This window comes from Delphinapterus leucas, chromosome 16 (assembly GCF_059928025.1).
Source record: "Delphinapterus leucas isolate spDelLeu-1000000601 "Yukka" chromosome 16, BTC_Dleu_Yukka2, whole genome shotgun sequence".
NCBI lineage: Eukaryota > Metazoa > Chordata > Mammalia > Artiodactyla > Monodontidae > Delphinapterus > Delphinapterus leucas.
Genome location: NC_143144.1, coordinates 23,134,518 through 23,157,469, shown reverse-complemented (window position 1 = coordinate 23,157,469; position 22,952 = coordinate 23,134,518). Strand labels below are relative to the sequence as shown.

At 39.7% G+C, this 22,952-nt stretch overlaps 1 protein-coding gene across 1 annotated transcript in view; it reads left to right on the top strand.

Moving 5' to 3' along the window:
- Positions 1-22,952, top strand: part of DNAJC12 (DnaJ heat shock protein family (Hsp40) member C12) — a 30,794-nt gene that overhangs the window by 2,460 nt on the left and 5,382 nt on the right. Inside the window, exons 2-4 of the mRNA XM_022590694.2 lie at positions 5,736-5,814; positions 15,040-15,179; positions 22,373-22,577. Of these exons, the coding sequence (XP_022446402.1) occupies positions 5,736-5,814; positions 15,040-15,179; positions 22,373-22,577 (424 nt within the window). The remainder of the gene's footprint in view (positions 1-5,735; positions 5,815-15,039; positions 15,180-22,372; positions 22,578-22,952) is intronic.

The following is a 22,952-nucleotide window of genomic DNA, read 5'->3' as shown; positions in this document are numbered from 1 at the left end:
CATAATTCTTTGCTTTAGTATACAGTTGTTACACTTTAAAGTGTGTGTTGGAAATTAATTAAATGACATATATGAGGCCACGGGAGGATTTCCATGCTGTTGAGTAGGAAACAAATACCCCCTGTTCAAAAACATTTACTGAAATTTGAGCCCAAATCAGTTAGCTTTTTCTCCCTATATCAGATTTTACATAGACGCATGCTATGAAATCTTCTGAAGTCCTTATTGATGCATATACCACACACTACTGGTGTAAGGCATCCTCTTGGGTGTGGATCTTAATTGATTTTTTAATATCTGGTCAACATTTCAGTAGTAATAAGACCTTCTCATTTCAAGATTTCATGGACTTGAAAACTGAGCATAAACTCAATAAATAGAAACACCTATTTTTTTTCTAGTTCTCTTTCTTATTGACTTCAGACCACCTGGGTTTAAATCTTAACAATTTATTGGCTATGTGACCTTGGGAAAATTATTTCACTTTTCTATGGCTGGGTTTCCTAATATGCAAATGGGGATAATAATAGTACTCACCTCATGGAGGTGTTGTTGGGATCAAATGAGACATGATACGTAAGGTGCTTAGAATAGTGCCTGGCATATAGTAAGTTGTCGTGGTTGAGGGAGTTGTTTTGGCCTCACAGTAACACTGTACACTTGGAACTTCATAAATTCATTCTATTCTTTTAAAATCATTTAATTAATTTATTTTTGGCTGCGTTGGGTCTTCGTTGCTGCGCATGTGCTCTCTCTAGTTGCTGCAGGAGGGGGCTACTCTTCCTTGTGGTGCACGAGCTTCTCATTGCAGTGGCTTCTCTTTTTGTGGAGCATGGGCTCTAGGTGTGCAGGCTTCAGTAGTTGTAGCTCGCGGGCTCTAGAGCACAAGCTCAGTAGTTGTGGTGCACGGGCTTAGTTGCTCCGTGGGATGTGGGATCTTCCAGGGCTCGAACCTGTGTCCCCTGCATTGGCAGGTGGATTCTTAACCACTGCACCACCAGGGAAGTCCCCATTCTATTCTATAATTCACATTATTTTAAAAATATTTTATTTTGAAATGATTTTTAATAGAAGTTTTTGAAGAGCAATTTTAGGTTCATAGCAAAATGGAAGGCAAGATACAGAGGTTTCCCATATACCTGCCTCCTCCACTGATGCATAGCTTCTCCCATTATCCACATTCCCACCAGAGTTACAACTGATGAACCTACATTGACACATCATCATCACCCAAAGTCTATAGTTTACATTATGGTTCACTCTTGGGTTTGTACTTTCTGTGGGTTTGGACAAGTGTACAATGACATTTATCCACCTTATCATAGTGTATCATAGAGAGTAGTTTCTCTGCTCTAAAAATCTTCTGTGCTCCATCTATGTTGGAATAATTTTTGGCTTACAGAAAAGTTGCAAACATAATAGAGTTCTTGTATACACTTCACCCAGCCTCCTTAATGTTAACATCATATTTAATGGTAGTACCATTATCAAAATCAGAAAATTAACATTGGTACAATAGTATTAACTCAACCAGTGGTCATCAAGCATTTTTTGTAAAGGACCAGATAGACAGGGTCAGCACTAGGGTGAGGCAAGCAGAGTGCTTATGATACAAAAATTTAAGGAGGCACTAACTCTCAGGGTTTCTGCAAGTGCAGAGACCTGAGAGAGAGTACTTCCTTAAACCCAGGTGTCCTGCTTGTCTCTCTTTTTTTTTTTTTTTTGGCGTGTGCGGCAAGCGGGATCTTAGTTCCCTGACCAGGGATTGAACCCGTGTCCTCTGCATTGGGAACGCAGAGTCTTAACTGCTGGACCACCACGGAAGTCCCTGCGTGTGTCATCTTGGTGCTGACCCTGATTTTAGATTTTGCAGGATTTATGGTCTCTGACACAACCACTCAATTCGGCCATTGTGAGAAAGTAGCTAAAGATAACATGTAAATGAATGACCATTGCTGTCTTCCAATAAAACTTTATTTTAAAAACAGGTGGGGGCTTCCCTGGTGGTGCAGTGGTTGAGAGTCCGCCTGCCGATGACGTGGGTTCATGCCCCAATCTGGGAAGATCTCAATAAATCTTAGCAATTATTATCATTATCTTTATTTTACATATTCACATGTTACATAATTCCTTTTGAGAAAACATTAAGGTTTTATATCGTACATAATACTTTGTAGCTTATCTTTTCTCATAGAATGCATTATATAAAATTTCTCAGATTATTGTCTTCTACTAAAAGATGATTTTTTTAATGACTGCAAAGTATCCCATCTTAAAGCTATATTACAATTAACTGTAACAAATATCCTATTACTAGGCACGTAGGTTTTTGCTTAAAATGTATAACTTTTTAATTTAATTAATTACTTAATGAATTTATTTTTGGCTGCACTGGGTCTTTGTTGCTGCGTGCGGGCTTTCTCTAGTTGCGGCAAATGTGGGCTACTCTTCGCTGCGGTGCACAGGTTTCTCATTGCGGTGGCTTCTCTTGTTGCAGAGCATGGGCTCTTGGTGCACAGGTCTCCGTATTTGTGGCACGTGGGCTCAGTGGTTGTGGCTCGCCGGCTCTAGAGTGCAGGCTCAGTAGTTGTGGCGCATGGGCTTAGTTGCTCCGCGGCATGTGGGATCTTCCCAGACCAGGGCACGAACCTGTGTCCCCTGCATTGGCAGGTGGATTCTTTTTTTTTTTTTTTTTTTGCGGTACGCGGGCCTTTCACTGTTGTGGCCTCTCCTGTTGCAGAGCACAGGCTCTGGACGCGCAGGCTCAGCGGCCATGGCTCACGGGCCTAGCCGCTCCGCAGCATGTGGGATCTTCCCAGACCGGGGCACGAACCCATGTCCCCTGCATCGGCAGGCGGACTCTCAACCACTGAGCCACCAGGGAAGCCCTGACAGGTGTATTCTTAACCACTGCGTCACCAGGGAAGCCCTAAAGTGTATAACTTTTAATTCATTGAACTTTCTTATAACTAAATCCATTTCCTACCTCTGATTATCCTCTTAGCCAAATTCCTAGAATTGAAATTGTTGAATCAAAGAGTATGAAAAAAATTACAGGATTAAAAATTTTTTTAAAATTTATTTTGTTGGCCGTGCTACCTGTCTTGTGGGATCTTAGTTCCCTGACCAGGGATCGAACCTGGGCCCTCGGCAGTGAAAGCGTGGAGTCCTAACCACTGGACCGCCAGGGAATTCCCAAGGATTTTTATATATGTGTATATCCCAATTGATTTCCAGAAAATCTGCACCATTTACGTCCTCACCAGGAAAGCATGAGAGAGTTCATTTCTTTGCACCCTCAGTGACACTGGTCATGATCATCCCGTGGATGTTTTGATTTATTTAATTATGAGTAAAGTTGAACCTTTTTTTATGTTTATTGGCCAATAGGGTAGACAGCTTTCCAGACCATTGGATATTGGGTCTGGAAGGCAAGATTCAGTGGACCTTGACATGGAGGGCCTCACTTGTCCATGGGCCACACTTGGCACCAGGCATGTGGGGTGGTGATGCCAGGAGATAAATAGAACATGCCCAAGACAAACTAAGCCTCTTTACTGGTTAGTTTACCCAGAACCAGCCGTACATAGGAGATTTGTGATAAACTTTGTGACAGTAAAACTATGAAAAGTAATGAAAGACAGATATGGATTATTCTTAATTTTTAAAGATGGGATAGGAATTAAAAAATAAAACAACAACAAAAACTCCAAACTTTCTACCTTTGATAGATAGGTATAATTTTATCCATTTGTGTTGTTAAATCCCCCCAAAATATATACATAAATATGTATATAAGTGTGTAAAAATGTGTCTTGAGGGATTCTGTTATCTTAGGGGAAAAGGAGTAAAGGTTTTTTTAAAAAAATCTGTATTGATAGAAACTTTTTCAAAGAGAGTTCGTGAGTATTCACAAATTACTTGTTAATTAAAAATGCTTACTAGTAGGGCTCCCCTGGTGGCGCAGTGGTTGAGAGTCGGCCTGCCGATGCAGGGGACACGGGTTCGTGCCCTGGTCCGGGAAGATCCCACATGCCGCGGAGCGGCTGGGCCCGTGAGCTATGGCTGCTGAGCCTGTGCGTCCGGGGCCTGTGCTCCGCAACGGGAGAGGCCACGACAGTGAGAGACCCGTGTACCGCAAAAAAAAAAAAAAAAAAAAAAAAAAAAAATGCTTACTACTAGATTTTTAAAAATATTTAATATTTAAAATTTAAAAACAAGTCCCAATCTCAATTTTCTTCATTCTATTAGCAGGTTATGGTGACTAAGGGGTAAAGGGAGCACCCAGGAAGAGGAAACATAATTAATTACAGTTCTTACTAGGAAATCTATCTCTTCCTGTTATTCCAAGTGTTTCCCAGTACATGCTTAACATGGAAAAGAGTAGAGATATCAGTCTGGGCTTTAAACATACTCATATCTAATACAGCCTAGCCTGTCTTTGATTGTAAAAGTGAAGATTTTTTAATGAGAATTGATTAAGGATGACGTGGAGCTGATAAAAATGTTTCTCCCATGAATCTTCTGACAATACTGAGCTGAACTGCTTGAGAATTCATTTCTCAAACAAGAGGCAATTTGCTTTCATTAATTCATGTATAGTAAATATAGTACTTGATAATAGGTCCCTAAGTCTGAAGAATTTGGCCACATAAAACAGTGGTTACGATTATTGGATTTGAATTCCATCTGCTTAGTTAACAAAAAACTCAGCTTTTATAGTAATAAGCTAAATGAGTTCAAGTTACTTAACCACTGACATTTAATAATAGCTACTATTATTGAGTTCTTACTGTGATTGGGCTTTGTGTTAAGTGCTCGACTTATTCATGAAACGTAAAGATGAGAGAACCTAGGCACATAGAAATTACACAACTTGCCTAAAGTCTCAGGGCAGAACTGGGATTTAAAACAAAGTAATCAGAATCCAAGAGCCACATAACCACTGTTGTATCCTGCTGTTGACATTGCAATTATAATTAATGAAGCCAAGTCTTGATAATTCATGATAATAAGGATTAGATGGGTGAGTGAAATCAAATAAAATCATAAATGGCCCTCAAACCTCATTTTAGCTTGGGTTGAAGTTTCTGTTTTCCCAATCAAAATCTCTAACCAAACTGTTTATTGGTAACAAAATTATCAGGTTTATCCTTTTTTTTTGAATTGTGAAAATTTTTTCCTTCCAATTTTATTGAGATATAATTGACATATAGCACTGTATGAGCTTGAAGTGTACAGCATAATCATTTGACTTACACACATCATGAAATGATTACCACAGTAAGTTTATTGAACATCCATCATCTACATAAATATGAAATAAAGAAATAGAAATTTTTTTTCCTTCTGATGAGAACTCTTAGGATTTACTTTCTTAACACTACTTAACATACAGTAGTGTTAATTATATTTATCATTTTGTACATTGTATCTCTAGTACTTATTTATTTTATAACTGGAAGTTTGTATCTTTTTAAAATTTATTTATTTATTTATTTATTTTTGTGGTATGCAGGCCTCTCACTGTTGTGGCCTCTCCCGTTGCGGAGCACAGGCTCCGGACATGCAGGCTCAGCGGCCATGGCTCATGGGCCCAGCTGCTCCGCGGCATGTGGGATCCTCCCGGACCGGGGCACGAACCCGTGTCCCCTGCATTGGCAGGCGGACTCTCAACCACTGCGCCACCAGGGGAGCCCTGGATTCCTTATTTTAAACACTGATTTTTGTTTTAGGCTGAACAAATCCTGGCAGAATTTAAGGTCAGGGCCCTGGAATGTCACCCTGACAAGCATCCTGAAAACTCCAAAGCTGGTAAGTATTTAATAATGGCTGTTTCTCATGAAAATGTAGAGCATAGAGATCTAAAAAGGCTTTAATAGTAACTTCATTTTCTTTTATCTATTTACACTCAAAATTATTCTTTCATTCAATGCCAAAGAATGTTTTTGCACTATCAGATGGAAGGTGAGGAGGGAATTGGGTAGGGTTTTTTTCTAACAGTAGTCATTTGATATTCATTTATCTTTCTGCTATAATGTTCTGCTTCATGGTTTCAAATCTGTCCAGTTTATGCTTTATTTCACCATTTCTCAAATGTTGACATGACTTAAATATGTTTGTAACCAGGTGGCTGTCTTGATGAGAACCTTGCTGTGTTTTCTTCATTTTGAAGACCTGAATAGGTCCATATATATTATATAATAATATATTCATACATTTGTTTTTTCTTTATCATAATTTACATTTCATGATCATAAATTTATGCATAAATGCTTTTGTGTATCTCAGCTTGAAAAAATACAAGCAAACCAATAATCCTTCCTTAACCTGTCGCCCTCCCGCTCCTTCCCTATCTCTTGCCTTCCCTTTAGAGCCAAACTTCCTGAAAGAGAAGTCCACAGTTGGTATCTCTACTTCCCTTTTGCCATTTTCAATTTATCCCAGTCTGACTTCCTCCTCACCTTTTTAGGAAACAGTTCTTGTAATAGTCACCAAGGACTTCCTGGCTGCCAAATTCAATGGTCCACATTGTAGTCCTTACCTTCCCTGAGCTTGCATCAGAATTTGGCACTATTGACCATGCTCACCTTCTTTTTTTTTTTGCAGTACACGGGCCTCTCACTATTGTGGCCTCTCCCGTTGCGGAGCACAGGCTCCGGGCGTGCAGGCCCAGCGCCCATGGCTCATGGGCCCAGCCACTCCGCGGCATGTGGGATCTTCCTGGACCGGGGCACGAACCTGTGTCCCCTGCATCGGCAGGCAGACTCTCAGCCACTGCGCCACTAGGAAAGCCCCATGCTCACCTTCTTGACACTCCTTTTTCTTAGCTACCAGCATACGTACGCCCTTATGCTTTTCCTCCTACTTCTTGGGCTGCTCTTTCTGTCTCCTTTGTGACTTCCTTCCCTTCTGTCCTAAGGTTCCCTTCTAAACTCTCTTCTGGGTTTACTCCCCATTTTTCCTCTGGAGTTTTGTCCAAGTCTGTGGTTTCAATCATCAGCTATTTGTTGATGGCTCTCCAATCTATCCTTAACTCAGTTCTCATTCCTCAGTTTCAGACTGTAGCTTCAACTGCTTCTTGGAAATCTCCTTTTGGAGACAATTCAGAGTCACTCTGTCAAAAACTGGACTCGTTATTCATCCTCCTCTCACCTCTTAAAATCATGCCCATTTTTCTATGTTTCCCCATCTCAATAAACGGCACCACCATTCATTCAGTTGGTCAGGCTGCAGTAGGTAAGCCACTATCATTTCATGCCTGAATCCTTACAGGACTCCTTTAATTGCTTCACACTGCAAATAGTGGTCTTTCTTTCCAGTTATGGAAAGAAATAAAGATTTAATATGTACAAAACAGTACAAAGAATACTATAACAAATGCCCATGTATGTATCACACAGCTTAAAACTTTACCAGTGCAGTTGAAATCTCTTGTGTATTCCTACCCTGATTTTACCCTCAGGGTAGGTAATACTATCTTAAATTTGATGACTATGTTTACTATATGTGTATACTATAGGTATGTGTATAGTATGTGTATACATATGATTTTTCTATAAGGAAAATATTATGATTAAGACCTGTCTATAACTCCATATTTCACAAATGGTAAGACCCAACCCCTCTTCATTAAAAAAATTTTTTACCTTATCGTATATCTCTTAATTAATTTTCTATAGAAATCATTGATCCCTTTGATTTGTATAAACAAGTCATTTTCCAATGTATGAACTCATCTTTTGTTAGATACTTAACTATTATTTCTGCTCATTTGACCCTCCTCCTTTTTCTTGGCCACGACACATGGCTTTCAGGATCTTAGTTCCCTGACCAGGGATTGAAGCCAGGCCCCCTGCAGTGGAAGCATGGACTCCTAATCACTGGGCCACCAGGGAAGTCCCTCCCCTTTTTCATTAAGGCAGTATGAACAAATCATAAGTGTAAACCTGATAAATTTTTGTCCACATATAACCAGTTTAACCACTGCCCAGATGAAGATGTAGAACATTTCCACCACCCCAGGGAAAGTCCCTTTTCATGTCCTGTTCAATGTCAGCACCCTCTCCCATTTTTGGATCTTATCATCATTGATTAGTTTTGCCTAGTTTTGAATTTCATGTAAATGGAATCATACAGTATGTATTCTTTTGCGTGCAGCTTCTTTCGCTTTACCTTATGTCTGTGATATTTACCCGTATTGTACATGTAGCGATAGCTCATTCTTTGCCATTGCTGGGCCTTTAGGTACAAGCCCCTTCATGCTGTGTTCCCCCCACCTATCTCTCTATCCTCATTTTCTCTCCACCACCATGCTTACAACCCCATGTTTCAGCCACTCAAAACTACCTTGGTTCCTTGATGTGCCCTGCTCTCCACTCTTTAGACCTTTATACCTATTGCTTTCTCTGCCTGGAACATCCCCAAGGCCTGCCCACCTCCCTGCCCTGCTTTTGATTGGTTGCGTCTTACTCCTGAGTCAGGTCTCAGCCTAGCCATCACTTCCTCTGGGATTTATGTGTGCCCCAGCTACCCAGAGCACCCTACGTATACGTCAGGTGGCCAACTGTGTATCATATTGTCCTCTTGTTGACAATTTGCTTATTAGTCGTACTGGAAGCTCAGTGAGCCTGGCTTCCTGCTTATCTCATTCAAAGTGGTATGCCTTGCACCTAGCACAGCACCTGCAGTGGAGGACAGCTACTTTGTGCACATAATTTCTTGAATGAGTGAAAGAATGAATTCGTGAACATTTCTGTAGGAGACATATGAATTACCTCTCTAAACTAGAGTTAATATTAAGATAGATGTCCTAGCATAAAAGTATAAAAATTTGATAAACACTTAAAAAACCCACCACCACAGATTATTCTTTAACTGGGCTCCTCTCCAGTGAAGCATGGCTTTGAGTTGTTTTTCTGTCCCCAGCAAACAATTTCTATTCAGGATGCATGATGAATCATTGTGCAATCATTGCCATTCTAGTTGCCATAGTGTTGGGAGTTTTCATGTATGTGCTACCGCAAGACTTCTTGTTTAGAGAAACACTGGACTGTGTAAATATTGTTTAAAATGAAAAGGTACACAGACATCAATATCTTCCCTTGTAAGGCTTGCAGTAGATAGATGATTCAACCTTTGGGTAGAAATTGCTTTGAAATCTGTTTAAGCATCCATTTACTTAATTTGGATTAATACGGTTTTCTGAAAATTTAAGTGGTTCTTTACACACTTGGAGAAGGGTTAAGGTTACTGATAAAGATATTTTAAAATGTGAAACAAAAATTCACCCTGATGCTGATTTTTGCTTGACTGAAATCCAGAATATATTGGACAGATTTTGAAACATATTTCATTAAGGTGAAAGGCTAAGCCTTTAGAACAACTGCAGGTAGAAGAAATTAAACTTGTATATACACTTTTTTGGTTTGCTAAATGTAGTCTCAACCGCTGCCACTGAAATGACTGATTTGGTAGCATGACGGAGTAGTAGATATGAACACAGGTTTGTCTGTCTGGATTGCTCCTAGCTCCCACTTATGAGCTAGTTGATTTTGGTCAACCTCTTTGAGCCTCAACATACTCCTAGGTAGAATGGGTAGACTAATAGCATATTATTGCTTCATGTGTCTGCTGTGAGGATTAAATGATGTATCTTTCATGTAGGAAGAACTCAATGAATGTTGGCAATTACGAGTCAGTGGACTTTCTTTTCTTGTTTTTATGCAGCATTCCAAGATAAAAATTTAACAAAATGGGATAGTTTTCTCTTTGTAAGTAAACATTAGATTGCTCTCACTCTCATTAAAAAAAAATTCTAAATCTAAGGCTTTTAGAGATCTTTGCTCTGCAGTTGTGGGTGATGTAGGCAGGACTGGTTGTGCTATAGAAATTGTGTCACTGAGATCAAAAGCCTCTGGCTGGTACTCATGCCAGTCCTATGTGCACATAACAGTAATGGTTTCAGGCCAATGCTTTATTAACTTCTCTTTGAGCCTGAAGAAAGGGATTTCAAACTAAATTAAGGACCCGTGAAATGGTATTTTTGTTATTGATTTGCAGGCTTCAAAGACATTTGAATATTTGAAGAAGGGGAACTCTTTGTCTCTTACTGACTGAAATATTTCAATGTTTCAATGTTTTCGTACTTTAAAATCTCTTTATTGCTTTTCCCCCCTTGGAATAAAAATAACATACAGTGTTAAATAATGTTGAAAGTGAAAGTCTGCTCTTATCTCTTTTTGCTAGAGAACCACTATTAACAGTTGCTGTATTTTCCTCCAGATTGTTTTCAAAGCATGTCCTGATATCATATTATTATTATTATTTCTCAAGTAATTGTAAGTGGCCTACATTTAAATTGTGGCTATAATAATAATAATACAAATTATACTATGAAATATGAATTAAAAGAACCTCGTATTTTCAAAGTAGACCTAGGAGTTAAATCAGAATGTCTCTTAAAGGTTCCATCATCGTTTGCTTGTATAAGCTTATAAAATGAGATCTCTCTTCCCAGAACTGGTATATGTTTATCTTGTATGATTCATTTGATTAGTGGATATATTAAAGGACAAATATAAATCCAAACTCACTTTTATTAAATGTGGTGAAGGGTATGGAACAAGGAAAAGGCCACCTAACAGGAAAGGTAAGGTCTCCTTTGATTTCTGCTTATCAACTGCTGTTGAGGGATTGATATTAGAATAATTCTTTCATTCCGGAAACTCTGGAAAATGAGGCCAAGAATAATGTGCAAACAGAAGGTAAATCATAGATAAAAATGTAAACCTTTAAAGCCTCTGCTCTAGTAGTAACTGGCATGTGCATCCATGGTGATAATTTAATGAGCTTTTTATCCTGTTGGAAAAAGTGACACGTCATTTATACATCGGGACATTTACACTGTCGTCAGCAACAGGAAGGATTTTACTCACTGGAGCTAGCAGCTATTGCAAGATGTTTTTTATGTGTTTGTTTTCCTCAGCTTTTTTTTTTTTTTTTTTTTGCGGTACGCAGGCCTCTCACTGCTGTGGCCTCTCCCGTTGCGGAGCACAGGCTCCGGCAGCGCAGGCTCAGTGGCCATGGCTCACAGGCCCAGCCGCTCCGCGGCATGTGGGATCTTCCCGGACCGGGGCACGAACCCGTGACCCCGAATCGGCAGGTGGACTCTCAACCACTGCGCCACCAGGGAAGCCCCTTCCTTAGCTTTTAATAACCCCATCTTTAGGGTCTTCCCTTTAATCTATTAATTGCTACTACCTCCAGCAGTGATATTAAATATTCAATGACCTATTACGTACCTGTGCTGCCCAGCTTTGGACAGGGTCCTGGAGGTGCCCTGCCATGGTTGGCAGTACCTCTGGCTGCTGGAGGAACACTTGAAGTGGTGGTGTTTGGGGGATTAAAGCTCAGGAACAGCAGCTCTGTACCAAGTGAGGTACAGAAGTATTTCAGTAGTTTCACAATTGGTATGGTGGTACTATCAGTATTGACTGTACATTTGCCCTAACATCTTCTGTACCAGAGGATATTGACTACTTCCCGTGAGGTATTTTTTAGCACCATCAGGATAATTTTAATTATTTTTCCCAGTTATACTATTAAATGTGCCTAATTCACAAAATGTTTTAAGGGCATGTGTCATTTCTTTGGTGCTTAGAGCTCAGGGAATAGCATTATATGAATATCTTTATATTCACATCCAAATTGGAAGCATTCACTCATTCATTCATTGAACAAATACTTTTTGAGCACCTACGACACTGCTCTAGTACAAGGGATGCAGCAGAAACAAAACAAAGTCTCTGCCTTCATGGGGTTTGTATTCTCATGGAGGAGATAGATCATAAACAAATAACTATATATAATGTCAGGGGGTACTATGAAGAAAAGTAAAGCAGGGCAACGGAGATAAAGGAATGGGGCTGATGGAGTGGGCAGTTATTTTATGTAGCATGGTCAGAGAAAACTCCATCGACAAGACAACATCTGACCTGACATCTGGAGGAAGTAAGTCATGTGAGTGCTTGGGGTTAAAGTCTTCTCGGTAGAAAGGACAGCAAGTGCCAAGTCCTGGGGCTGGAGTGTGTCTGGTGTACTCAAGGAACATCAGGGAACCTACTATGGCTGTAGCAAGGGAGATGGGAAAAATAGGAGAAATAGGAGGGGACTTTCCTGGTGGTCCAGTGGTTAAGAATCTGCCTTCCAATGCAGGGCATGCAGGTTAGATCCCTGGTTGGGGAACTAAGATCCCACATGCTGTGGGGCAACTAAGCCCACGTGCCACAACCACTGAGCCTGTGCACCACAACTAGAGAGCCTGAGTGCCACAACTACTGAGCCCATGTCCCACAACTAGAGAGAAGCCTGAGCACTGCAATGAAGAGCCCGTGTGCTGCAATGAAAGATCCCGCATGCCGCAACTAAGACCCGACACAGCCGAAAATAAATAAATAAATATAAAAAAAACTGAGGTCAGAGAAGGAAGAGAGGGGCAGAGGGCAGGCAGGGCATGTCAGACCTAGTAGCCACGGTAAGAATTTTCAATTTAATTCTAAGAGAAATTAAAAGTCAAAATGGAAGTAATTTTGAGCAGAAGAGTGACATTATGTGACTTTTTTTTTGGGCCATGTGGCTTGTGGGATCAGCTTCTGGGATCTTAGTTCCCCGACCAGGGATTGAATCCGCACCCCCTGCAGTGAAAGTAGAGTCCTAACCACTGGACCGCCAGGGAATTCCCTATGTGACTTATTTTTAAAAAGATCACTCTGACTGCTGTGTAGAACACAGACTGAGGCAAAGGCAGGGAGATCAGTTGAGAAGCTAGTATAATAATCCAGCCAAGAGAGGATGGTGGCTTGGACCAGAGTGATGGCAGTGGAGGCGGGGACAAGAGGTCAGGTCTCGGATACATTTGAAAGTAGAGCCAACAGGATTTTCTAATGAATTAGAAATGAAATGTAAGAGAAAGAGAAGAGTCAAGGATGACTCCAAGTGTTTAGAAAACTAGTACAGTATGTCCTGACTCCCCATGCAGAACCAGTCTTGCTTCTATATTTCTCTTTATCACACTGTATTGAAATGATTTGCTTATATGTCTGCTTCCTTACTAGACTCTGAGTTTCTCAAGGGTACAACGTGGATCTTAGTGATGAACAAGGAAGATTTTTATTATCCCTGGAGATTAAGGAGAAAGTGGAGATTAGAGGGCCATATGTATTGCAGGAAAATGGAAGGGGCAGGAAGGTAGTCAAGTGTAGCCTTCCCAGCTGGGGAGACTGGCAGGCTTGGGTTTGAATTGTGGCTCCATCACTTGTAGCTTAGGGACTTGGGGCAAGTTATATGAACCTCCTTCAGCCTTAGGCTATGTAAAATGTGAATAATACTAATAATATCCACCTCATAAAATTGTTGTGAACACAAAAGAAACTCTATATTCATTAGCAATCACTTCCCATTTCCCCCTGCCCAGCCCCTGGCAATCACAAATCTAATTACTGTATAGATTTGTCTATTCTGCCTATTTCATATAAATGGCATCACACAGTAAGTGGCCTTTTGTGACTATCTATCTTCTTTCATTTAGCATAATGTTTTCAAGGTTCATCCATGTTGTAGCATATACCACATTTTGTTTATCCACCTGTTGGCTGACAGACATTTGAGTTGTTTCCACTTTTTAGCTGGTATGAATAAAGCTGCTATGGGCATTCATATACAAGTTTTTATATGTGTGGACATATGTTTTCAGTTCTCTTGAGTGTATACTTAGGGTTGAAATTCTTGGGTCAAATGGTAATTCTATGTTTAACATTTTGAGGAACTACCAAAGTGTAGTTCAAAGGAGGAACACTGTTTTACAATCCCACCTGTATGAGGCTTCCAATTTCTCCACATTCTCACCGACACTTGTTATTATCTTTTTTTTTTTTTTCGGTACGCGGGCCTCTCACTGTTGTGGCCTCTCCCATTGCGGAGCACAGGCTCCGGACGCGCAGGCTCAGCGGCCACGGCTCACGGGCCCAGCCGCTCCGTGGCACGTGGGATCTTCCTGGACTGAGGCACGAACCCGTGTCCCCTGCATCGGCAGGCGGACTCTCAACCACTGCGCCACCAGGGAAGCCCGTATTTTATTTTTTTGATGCTATTGTAAATGGAATTGTTTCCTTAATTTCATTTTCAGATTGTTCATTGCTAATGTATAGAAACACAATTGAGTTTTGTATATTGGTCTTGTATCCTGCTCTATAGAAAGTTTTAACTTCACTGAGGAGCAGAAGACATATTGGAAGTGTTTCCAACAGGTCTTGAAAAGTTCCTATTATATGCCATCTGGTCAAATAGATCAGTGACAAAGCTACTATTTATCAACCACCTACCATGTTATTTCCTGTGTTTAAAAACTCCTAGGAGCTTCCCATTGCTCTTACAAGAAAAAACAGACCAGAATCCTTAGCATAACCTCTAAGGTCCTGGGTGACCGGCCCTTGTCTACTCTACAGGCCCACCCCTGATTGTTCTTCCCCTGACCCGTGTCTTCCTGCCAAATTGGCATCCTCTACTTCCTCTAAATAAACATGCTTTTTTTTTTTTTTTTTTGCCTTAGAGTCTTCATTTACACTGTTCCTCTAGCCTGCTCATTACCCTCTATCACACTACCACTAGAAAAGGTAGTTTTCTTCCTAGTAGACAAGATTGTAATTTTCCCAATGTTTATAAACGTCTATCCCGTGAGGTAGATTATGTCTATTGTTCACATCTGTGTCATCAGCACCTGGGAGAGCACCTGGCACATCACTGGAGCTCAGTAAAGGGAGTGGATAAACAGTGAGCCAGGTACATTACGTACAAAATCTCACTTGTCCTTATGATGCACTTTACAAATGAGGAAAGTAAAGCTTGATGAAGTGAACTGGCCCAAGGTTACACAGCTGGTAAATAACAGAGACATATTTCAGTGAGATCAGTTGGATTGTATGGGAGTTTAAAAATAACTCCTCCGGGAAAGTAATGCTCATTTTAAAATTTGTCTTCTAGTGGAGACTTTTCAGAAACTGCAGAAGGCAAAGGAGATTTTGACTAATGGAGCAAGTCGAGCCCGCTATGACCACTGGCGAAGGAGCCAGATATCGATGCCATTCCAGCAGTGGGAAGCTTTGAGTGACTCGGTGAAAACGGTAGGTTTCTCTCTGGGATTAACTGAATTTATGAAGCTCAGGCTGCCCCTGAATTAGACTCACATAGTAGCTTAAAGAGTCAGCAGACAAGAGGAGAGAGAAGACCAAGAGGCTGGTAGTATCTAGATATAACACAGTGTCCACAAAATCCTGTGAAGGGAAAGTCAGTACATCAGGGCCAGAAGAGCCTCTGACTACATTTGTCAGTCTCTTTGGCTGTTTGATTCAGTATATGTATATGCTCCCCGTTATCATTTACTGTTTTATACATTCTGATAACTGTGCTTCTCAAGTTGCTCATATAATACTGCCGGACCTTGAACCATTGCAAATTCATATTCTCCATCTTTTTAGTTCATATGAGCCTGTTCTCTTCTCAAGGCTTAATAAATTCAATAAAAAATAGGACCTGGGCTTCCCTGGTGGTGCAGTGGTTGGGAGTCCGCCTGCCGATGCAGGGGACACGGGTTCATGCCCCGGTCCGGGAAGATCCTACATGCCGTGGAGCGGCTGGGCCTGTGAGCCATGGCCGCTGAGCCTGCGCGTCCGGAGCCTGCGCTCCGCAACAGGAGAGGCCACGACAGTGAGAGGCCCGCGTACCGAAAAAAAAAAAAAAGGACCTAATTAATCAAAGAAAGCTGTAAATTATTTGTAAATTATTCCCATTATTAATTCTGGTGAAAGAATTGTTGGATAGATGCAGAGAGACTTTTTAAACCATTGTGTCATTTTCCTTCATGGCATTAGAAAAGCTAAATACAAAATAATCTCTGTAATTACTGTGTTATGTATTTATTTTGTTCTTCCATGGACCTTTGTAGATTGTAGAGAAAATATAATTTTAAAGGTTTTTACATTCTTTTTTTTTTTGTGTGTGTGGTACGCGGGCCTCTCACTGCCGTGGCCTCTCCTACTGCAGAGCACAGACTCCGAACGCGCAGGCTCAGTGGCCACGGCGCACGGGCCTAGCTGCTCCGCGGCATGTGGGATCTTCCCGGACTGGGGCACGAACCCGCGTCCCCTGCATCGGAAGGCGGACTCTCAACCTCTGTGCCACCAGGGAAGCCCAGTTTTTACATTCTTAGACATGATTTATTTTCTGGCTTTTTTTTTTTACAGGGACATTTTTCAATAACATGAGACATAGAATGCATAAGTTACCTTATAAGGAAGTCTTAAGGGACATATTAGAATTAGTGTATAAAGTGATTCACATCTCTTGAATTATAGCTCTTCAAGGTTACATTTAGATTCCTTCTGGATAGTTTTTATTTTAAGGAGACTTGAGCAAATTGTTTTGTCACTGATAAAAAACCTGCAACAATGAGGGAGGGTCTTTGAAGTAATGGGGAAGAACAATGAAAAACTCTCAAAGAATGTAGTTAAAGCCACTCTACATAACATGTAAACTGTTTTCTTAATCTCATTTTGGAATGCAGTGTATATTCAAATGGTTTAAGGTGGGTTAAGTATTTATGAAGGACTAACCATAAGATGGTTGAATATATACACAAAATAACTAGAGAGAATCTCTAAAAATATAGTGACAGCTTCACATACACAAAAATAAGATTTTTTTCTTTTACATTGTGTATATCCAAAATTCCTTGTTAACACTGACTAAATAAACATTGTTCTGCCACCTCTACATAACTATTTCTAGTCTCTTGAGTGCTACACACTGTAACTGCTACTGAATTAGTGACCCTTGTTATTTTAATGCCTTTTGATTTATAGTTCATTTTGCTTGATGATCCACTGAACTCTATTACTTAACTTTAACTGCTAATATCAAGTTAGCTATGGATTTTTCAAAAACTCTTCTCCAAGCCCCTGCTCTAATTTATATTGCAGACGTCTTTCCATTAAATACTAATGTCCTGTCTCCAAACACATCGTTTCTGCTTAGAATTTAGCTTAACTATGAACTCTTTGAGGTCTTACAATAATTACATATCAGATCTTACTGGCTGCATCATTAGTCTTGTCAGCAAACTTGAAATATTATGCTGGGCTAGCACTTGGTTCAGGATTTATTTTTATTAGTGGTACAAAAATGATGAGATGCATATCCTATTTTAAATCAGCAGTGCTATTTTTCCTTGCGCAGTCTTCTTTGGGCTCAACCTTGTCGTTTCTGACTTACTTTTGTTCTATTCCTCAGTGAACTTTGAAACCCCTATACCAAATTTCATGTGTTTTGTACCTCATTCGATAGATTTTCTGAAACTTCCTTTCATTCCTTTCCGTTCTAATCCTCACATTGACTTCTGCTTGTGAAAACCTCACCTCTCTCTATAACATTTTAGTTGTTTTTTTTTGTGTGTGTGCATTTCATTTGTCCATCCTTTCACACTCACTACTCTAGAGAAATTAATAACAATTGCCATACCTAGTATTGCTCATCACCTATTAGATCACCATCTTTTTGTAGATAAACATCACCATTAGGGTGTTTGGATTAGGTATATTACATAGGTCATTCTGACAATAAAATGGTTATAATTTAGGATTATAGGTGAAATTTTAGGTGACGTTTATCTAAAACACATCTGCATGTTCTCTTGCCCTAAAAGTGCAGGACAAATCACAATGTACTTCTGCAGCGTCACACAGGTTCATATTACAGGAATCTCCTTGGGAGAATTCCTCAAATGAACCATAGCTTCAGGGTGGACACATTTCTATCATCCAAGAGTGATGAAACTCTAACTGGTATTTTTTTTTCCTCACACCAAGTCCCTGTCACTTCAATAGCTATTAAGTTTTCTTTTCCATTTTAGAAGTTCCTCCTGATAGTCTAATTTGTAAAAATATTTTAAGAATTCATTCAGGTCAGTGAATATGCTGGAAATTTAAGTCTAGATATGTGATGTTGGTTTAAAAAAAGGGACTATGAAGTGAGGACTTCAGTAACTGTGGCCTTTGGGATCTTGGAATAACTTGAAAACAGACACCTTTCCAGCTCAAAGAATCTTAGCGAAATCATCGTTGTCTTGCTAAATGGTTTTACCCCAAGGGATCCAGGGTATGAATGGCTCTCCCTCTTGCTCCAAAATATATGGCTTTAGGATGGTTGTGGGAAAATGGTTGCAGTCAAAATAAAATTCTGAGAAAAAATTCTCATAAGCCGTTAAAAATGTCCCATGCTGTACCAATTGCTACAAATGCTTTCAAAGTGTTTACTATAGGTCAGTCATTAACCCTCACCACCCATCTAAGGCAGACTGTAGGCACTTTTATTCCAAAAGAAAAGTACTGAGGCAAGAGTTGAGGGCTTTCCTGGTGGTGCGGTGGTTGAGAGTCCGCCTGCCGATGCAGGGGACACGGGTTCATGCCCCGGTCCAGGAAGATCCCACATGCCGCGAAGCGGTTGCGCCCGTGAGCCATGGCCGCTGAGCCTGTGCTCCGCAGCGGGAGAGGCCACAACAGTGAGAGGCCCGCGTACCGCAAAAAAAAAAAAAAAAAAAAAAAAAAAAAGAGTTGATACATTGTATACAGGCCACCTAGCTGACCTGTGATACATACATCCAACGTTTTCAGCTCTTGATACATTGTATACAGGCCACCTAGCTGACCTGTGATACACACATCTAACGTTTTCAGCTCTTTTCACTAACTTTCTCAATATCTTTCCCCCTCCACAAACGAAACCACTGGCCAGCCTCCTCTATTCTGCTCACATGCAAAAAACCCAAGAAACTAAGCAAACAAAACAACAAACCAAACCAAGCAGATTATATTTTACACTAGCTGAGGCCATTGCCTCTTTTTAAAATTAACATTTTTATTTTGATATAAAACCTACAGAAAAAAATGCTTAAAACCTGCATTTACAGTTTAGCAAGTGGCTGTGAAGTGTATACTCTGTATACACCACCCCCACCCCAACACACATATCACTGGCACCGAGAAGCTCCCTCCTTATATTGATATATTTTGGCAACCATAACTCAATCTAATTTTTAAACTCTAGTTGTACATATGTATAATCTTGTCATAGAAAATTTAGAACACACCAAAAAATAAAAAGAAAGAAAAGAAAAAATAACTTCACAATGCTGCCATGCAAAGATAACCCCATTTGTATTTTGGTGCATTTCCTTCCAGTGTTTTCTGTCCTTCATTTGTTAGTGTGAGAGCCGGTTACACTGAATGGTGGCAGTAACTGCTTTATGGGGTCTTTTTTTGGGGAAGAGGATTCAGGATGACGCTCCTTTGCAGTTGGCGAGAGATAGGTTGAATGTGGGAAGAAGTGAGTTTTCAGGTTGGATTAGGGCAGAAGGCTTGAATATACTTAAGGTTTTAGGCTGTGTACAGGCTATATTGCCCTCCAGTCTGTATATTTTATGTATATATCTATATATTTATATATCTATATTTGAATATATCTTTCCAGCTTTTAATTTAGTTGAGATCATGCTATTTGTGATCATATTGGCTATTATTTATAAACACGTCATTAACATTTCCCAATTCTCTTAAAAAACGATGATGAACAGATTTATTTAAGAGTCCAAGAAGGCATTTTACCCCTTTGTACTTTCTTTGTACCCCTTTCTTCATGGTGAGGTACTTCTCCTGGCTCCTGCCTGTGTGCACAGTGTTAATGCTCCTGAGACAGGTGGTAAGAAATTGTGGTATCTCTCTAAGCTCTTTAAGGTGCTAGTGATCTCTGCCCCTTCCCCGCCACCCCCCACTTCCCACCTCCCTCCACCCCACGTAGCGAACTTGGTCAAATACACACATAATGGGCCACCGCCTGCCTACGTTGATTTGTTTAAACTAGCAAATAAAGTGGTGCTCTGGGGAGAAGCTGGCAACCACAGTATTTTGAGATAGTTCAGACCTCAGTGCGCTAAAGATGAAAAGCCCGATGCCCCTTGCAACATGGGGCACGTGTGTAGCAGAGGCAGTGGCCCCTGCCATGGTTTGTGGCACAGTTTTTTTTTTGTGTGTGTGGCAGTTTTTAAATGTCACAACTTCTGAGCTTATTCGCTAAGCCTTGGACTTTAGAAAAATCAATGTTTTATTTGGTTTGGTTTCTTTGCTTTGCTTTTATTCTGTTTTTTTTTGCAGCACAGGAAAAGAATATCCTGGATATTAGGAGGATAATATATTCTGGGTTTTAAAGTTGCCCAAATATGTGGCTTATGGATTTTTCTTGGTTTTCTGAGCAACAGAGGTAGTATGTTACTGTTCAGCAGTGCTTCAGAAATAGCATCCCACAATATCCAGATGAGGTTTCAAGAAACAGTTATGTTTATTATTTTGGTTGATGTCAGGGCTAATTATTCTACTTGAAATATTCTTGACACAGCAAACTCTCACTCTTTCTTACTCTGTATTCATCTGTTTGTATTTTCATTTATCTACCCATCCATCCAATTTTAAACATTTTAATAGGAAACACAGGGAGTTTCCTGACGGTCCAGTGGTTACGAGTGGTGCTTTCACTGTTGTGGCCCAGGTTCAATCCCTGGTCAGGGAACTAAGATTCTGCAAGCCGCACAGTGCAGCCAAAAAAAAGACAAAGGAAATACATATACAGGACACACGTGAAAAAGGTACAAAAGGATGTACGGGGAAAAGTAATTGTCTTGTGCTTTTGTTCCATTTTGAAGATCCATTTTTCATTTTTTCCTCACTCCTGACACTACCATCAGAAGCCAGAGCTAGGCTGGAAAAATTACACCATTAAGTTACTTGGCAAAGGACCACCACCCAAGTATATTGGACGCAGTTCTAGGATGTCAGGTTTCTGGGGGGTGTTTTCAAGTGTTTTGGATCTTGTGTTTGTCTAAAAATATAAAAGTTTTACCAGAAGTTAGTGGGCAATGCCCAACACTTGATTTATGGTCCCTGATTTTTTAAAATTGTAAATTAAAAAAATATAATAAAACAACACTTTTGTTAAAAAAAATCAAAATAGTACAATAGGATATGTAATAAAAAGTGAGTCCATCCTTATTCCAGACTCCAGTTCTACTCCCCTCTCTCAGAAAGCCACCATTGCAGTTTCTTGTGTTTCCTTCCGGAAACCTTCCATACAGTATACACATACACATTCATATTATTATTAAAAGATGGAAAGATATTTAGAAAGTTCTCATTATTTTGATGATAACTGGACTTTAAGTGAATCCACTTAAAATTAGGACAAATATTTCACAGTAAATATTGATTGACTTTCTGCTTTGTGCCATGAGTTCCCTTAAAGAGAAGATGTATAACCCAGAATTCTAATATTTGCCAACTCTTCATTGATCATGGCTGGATGGAAGGTCACAACAGTAGAGTGGGGATAGTAGTTACAACAGTAGTTAGGTTTAATCTCTGGCATGGCTCAAGGTACACAGCCCAATTGTCTGTTTTTTGATAGTAAAATACACAGAAAACTTACCATTTTAACCATTTTAAAGTGTACATTTCAGTGGCATTAAGTACCTTCCCAATGTTGTTTACCCATCATCACTATCTAGTTCCAGAACTTTTTCACCACCCCAAAAGGAAACCCTGTACCTGTTAGCAGTCACTCCCTATTCCCCTCTCTCCAGCTTCTGGTAATCACTAATCTGCTTTCTATCTGTATGGATTTGTCTATTCTGGAATTATACAATATGTGCATTTTATTTCTGGCTTCTCTTACTAAAGCATAATGTTTTCAAGGTTTATCCACTTTGTAGTACCTTCCTCCTTTTTTATGGCCAAATAATATTCCATTGTATGAATATGCCACATTTTTGTTTATTCATTCACAAATTGATGGACATTTGGATTGTTTCCACCTTTTGGCTCTTGAGACTAGTGCTGCTATGAACACTTGTGTTTAAGTTTTTCTTTGAACACTTGTTTTCAATTCTTTTGTGTCTAGGAATTGAATTGCTGGGTCATATGGTAATTTTATGCCTAATTTTCTAAGAAGACATCTCATTCTTTGAATCTCTCTGATGCTGGTCCCTTTGCTTTCTACCAGGATATGGATTTCTCCTTATATCATTAGTTTTCCAAATCAGTGAGGATTAATTGATTAACATCTGAATTAATTGATTAATATCTGGCTAATAGTCAAGTCTAACATTTTGTTAATCAGCACTATAACAGTAGGTTAGGTGTTACCACATATTGAACTTCAAATATAGAAACTATATAATTTTGATTTTATATTATACATCTGCTTTCAATTAATGTAGTCAATGCACTGGGCTGCCAGAGGTAAGAAAGATCTGATGTTGGAAGAATCTGACCAGACTCATACCGATAATATTGAAAATGAGGAACGGAATGAGCAAAAAGAGATAAAGAATGAGGAGTTCGGTCCAACCACAGAGAAAATGGAGCAAAAAGAATCCAAATCCATGGAGAAGTCATTCTCCTCACAAAATCCAGATTCTCCAGGTAAGTCATGTCATGTAGCTTTGCAGAACAGAGAAGGTGTGAAATTAAAAGGCTCGTTTTATATTGTATTTATTCTCAACCTTTCCAGCTACATAGTAGTGCCAAATATAAGGGTTGGTTTAGAACCTTAAAAGATACTTACCTAGCATTGACACAGAAACTAGAAGATATATTCCTTAATACATTCCTTGCAAGGGAAAACTTGAGACATTTCTGGGATCGTCATCTCCTTTACTAAAACAGTACTAGCTAACACGTGTTGGGAATTTACTATGTGTAGTTCTTTACATACATTACTTTACATCTATTATCTTGTTTAATATTAATTTTACATATATTAATTTATTTAATCCTCATTACAAGTTTGTGAAGTTG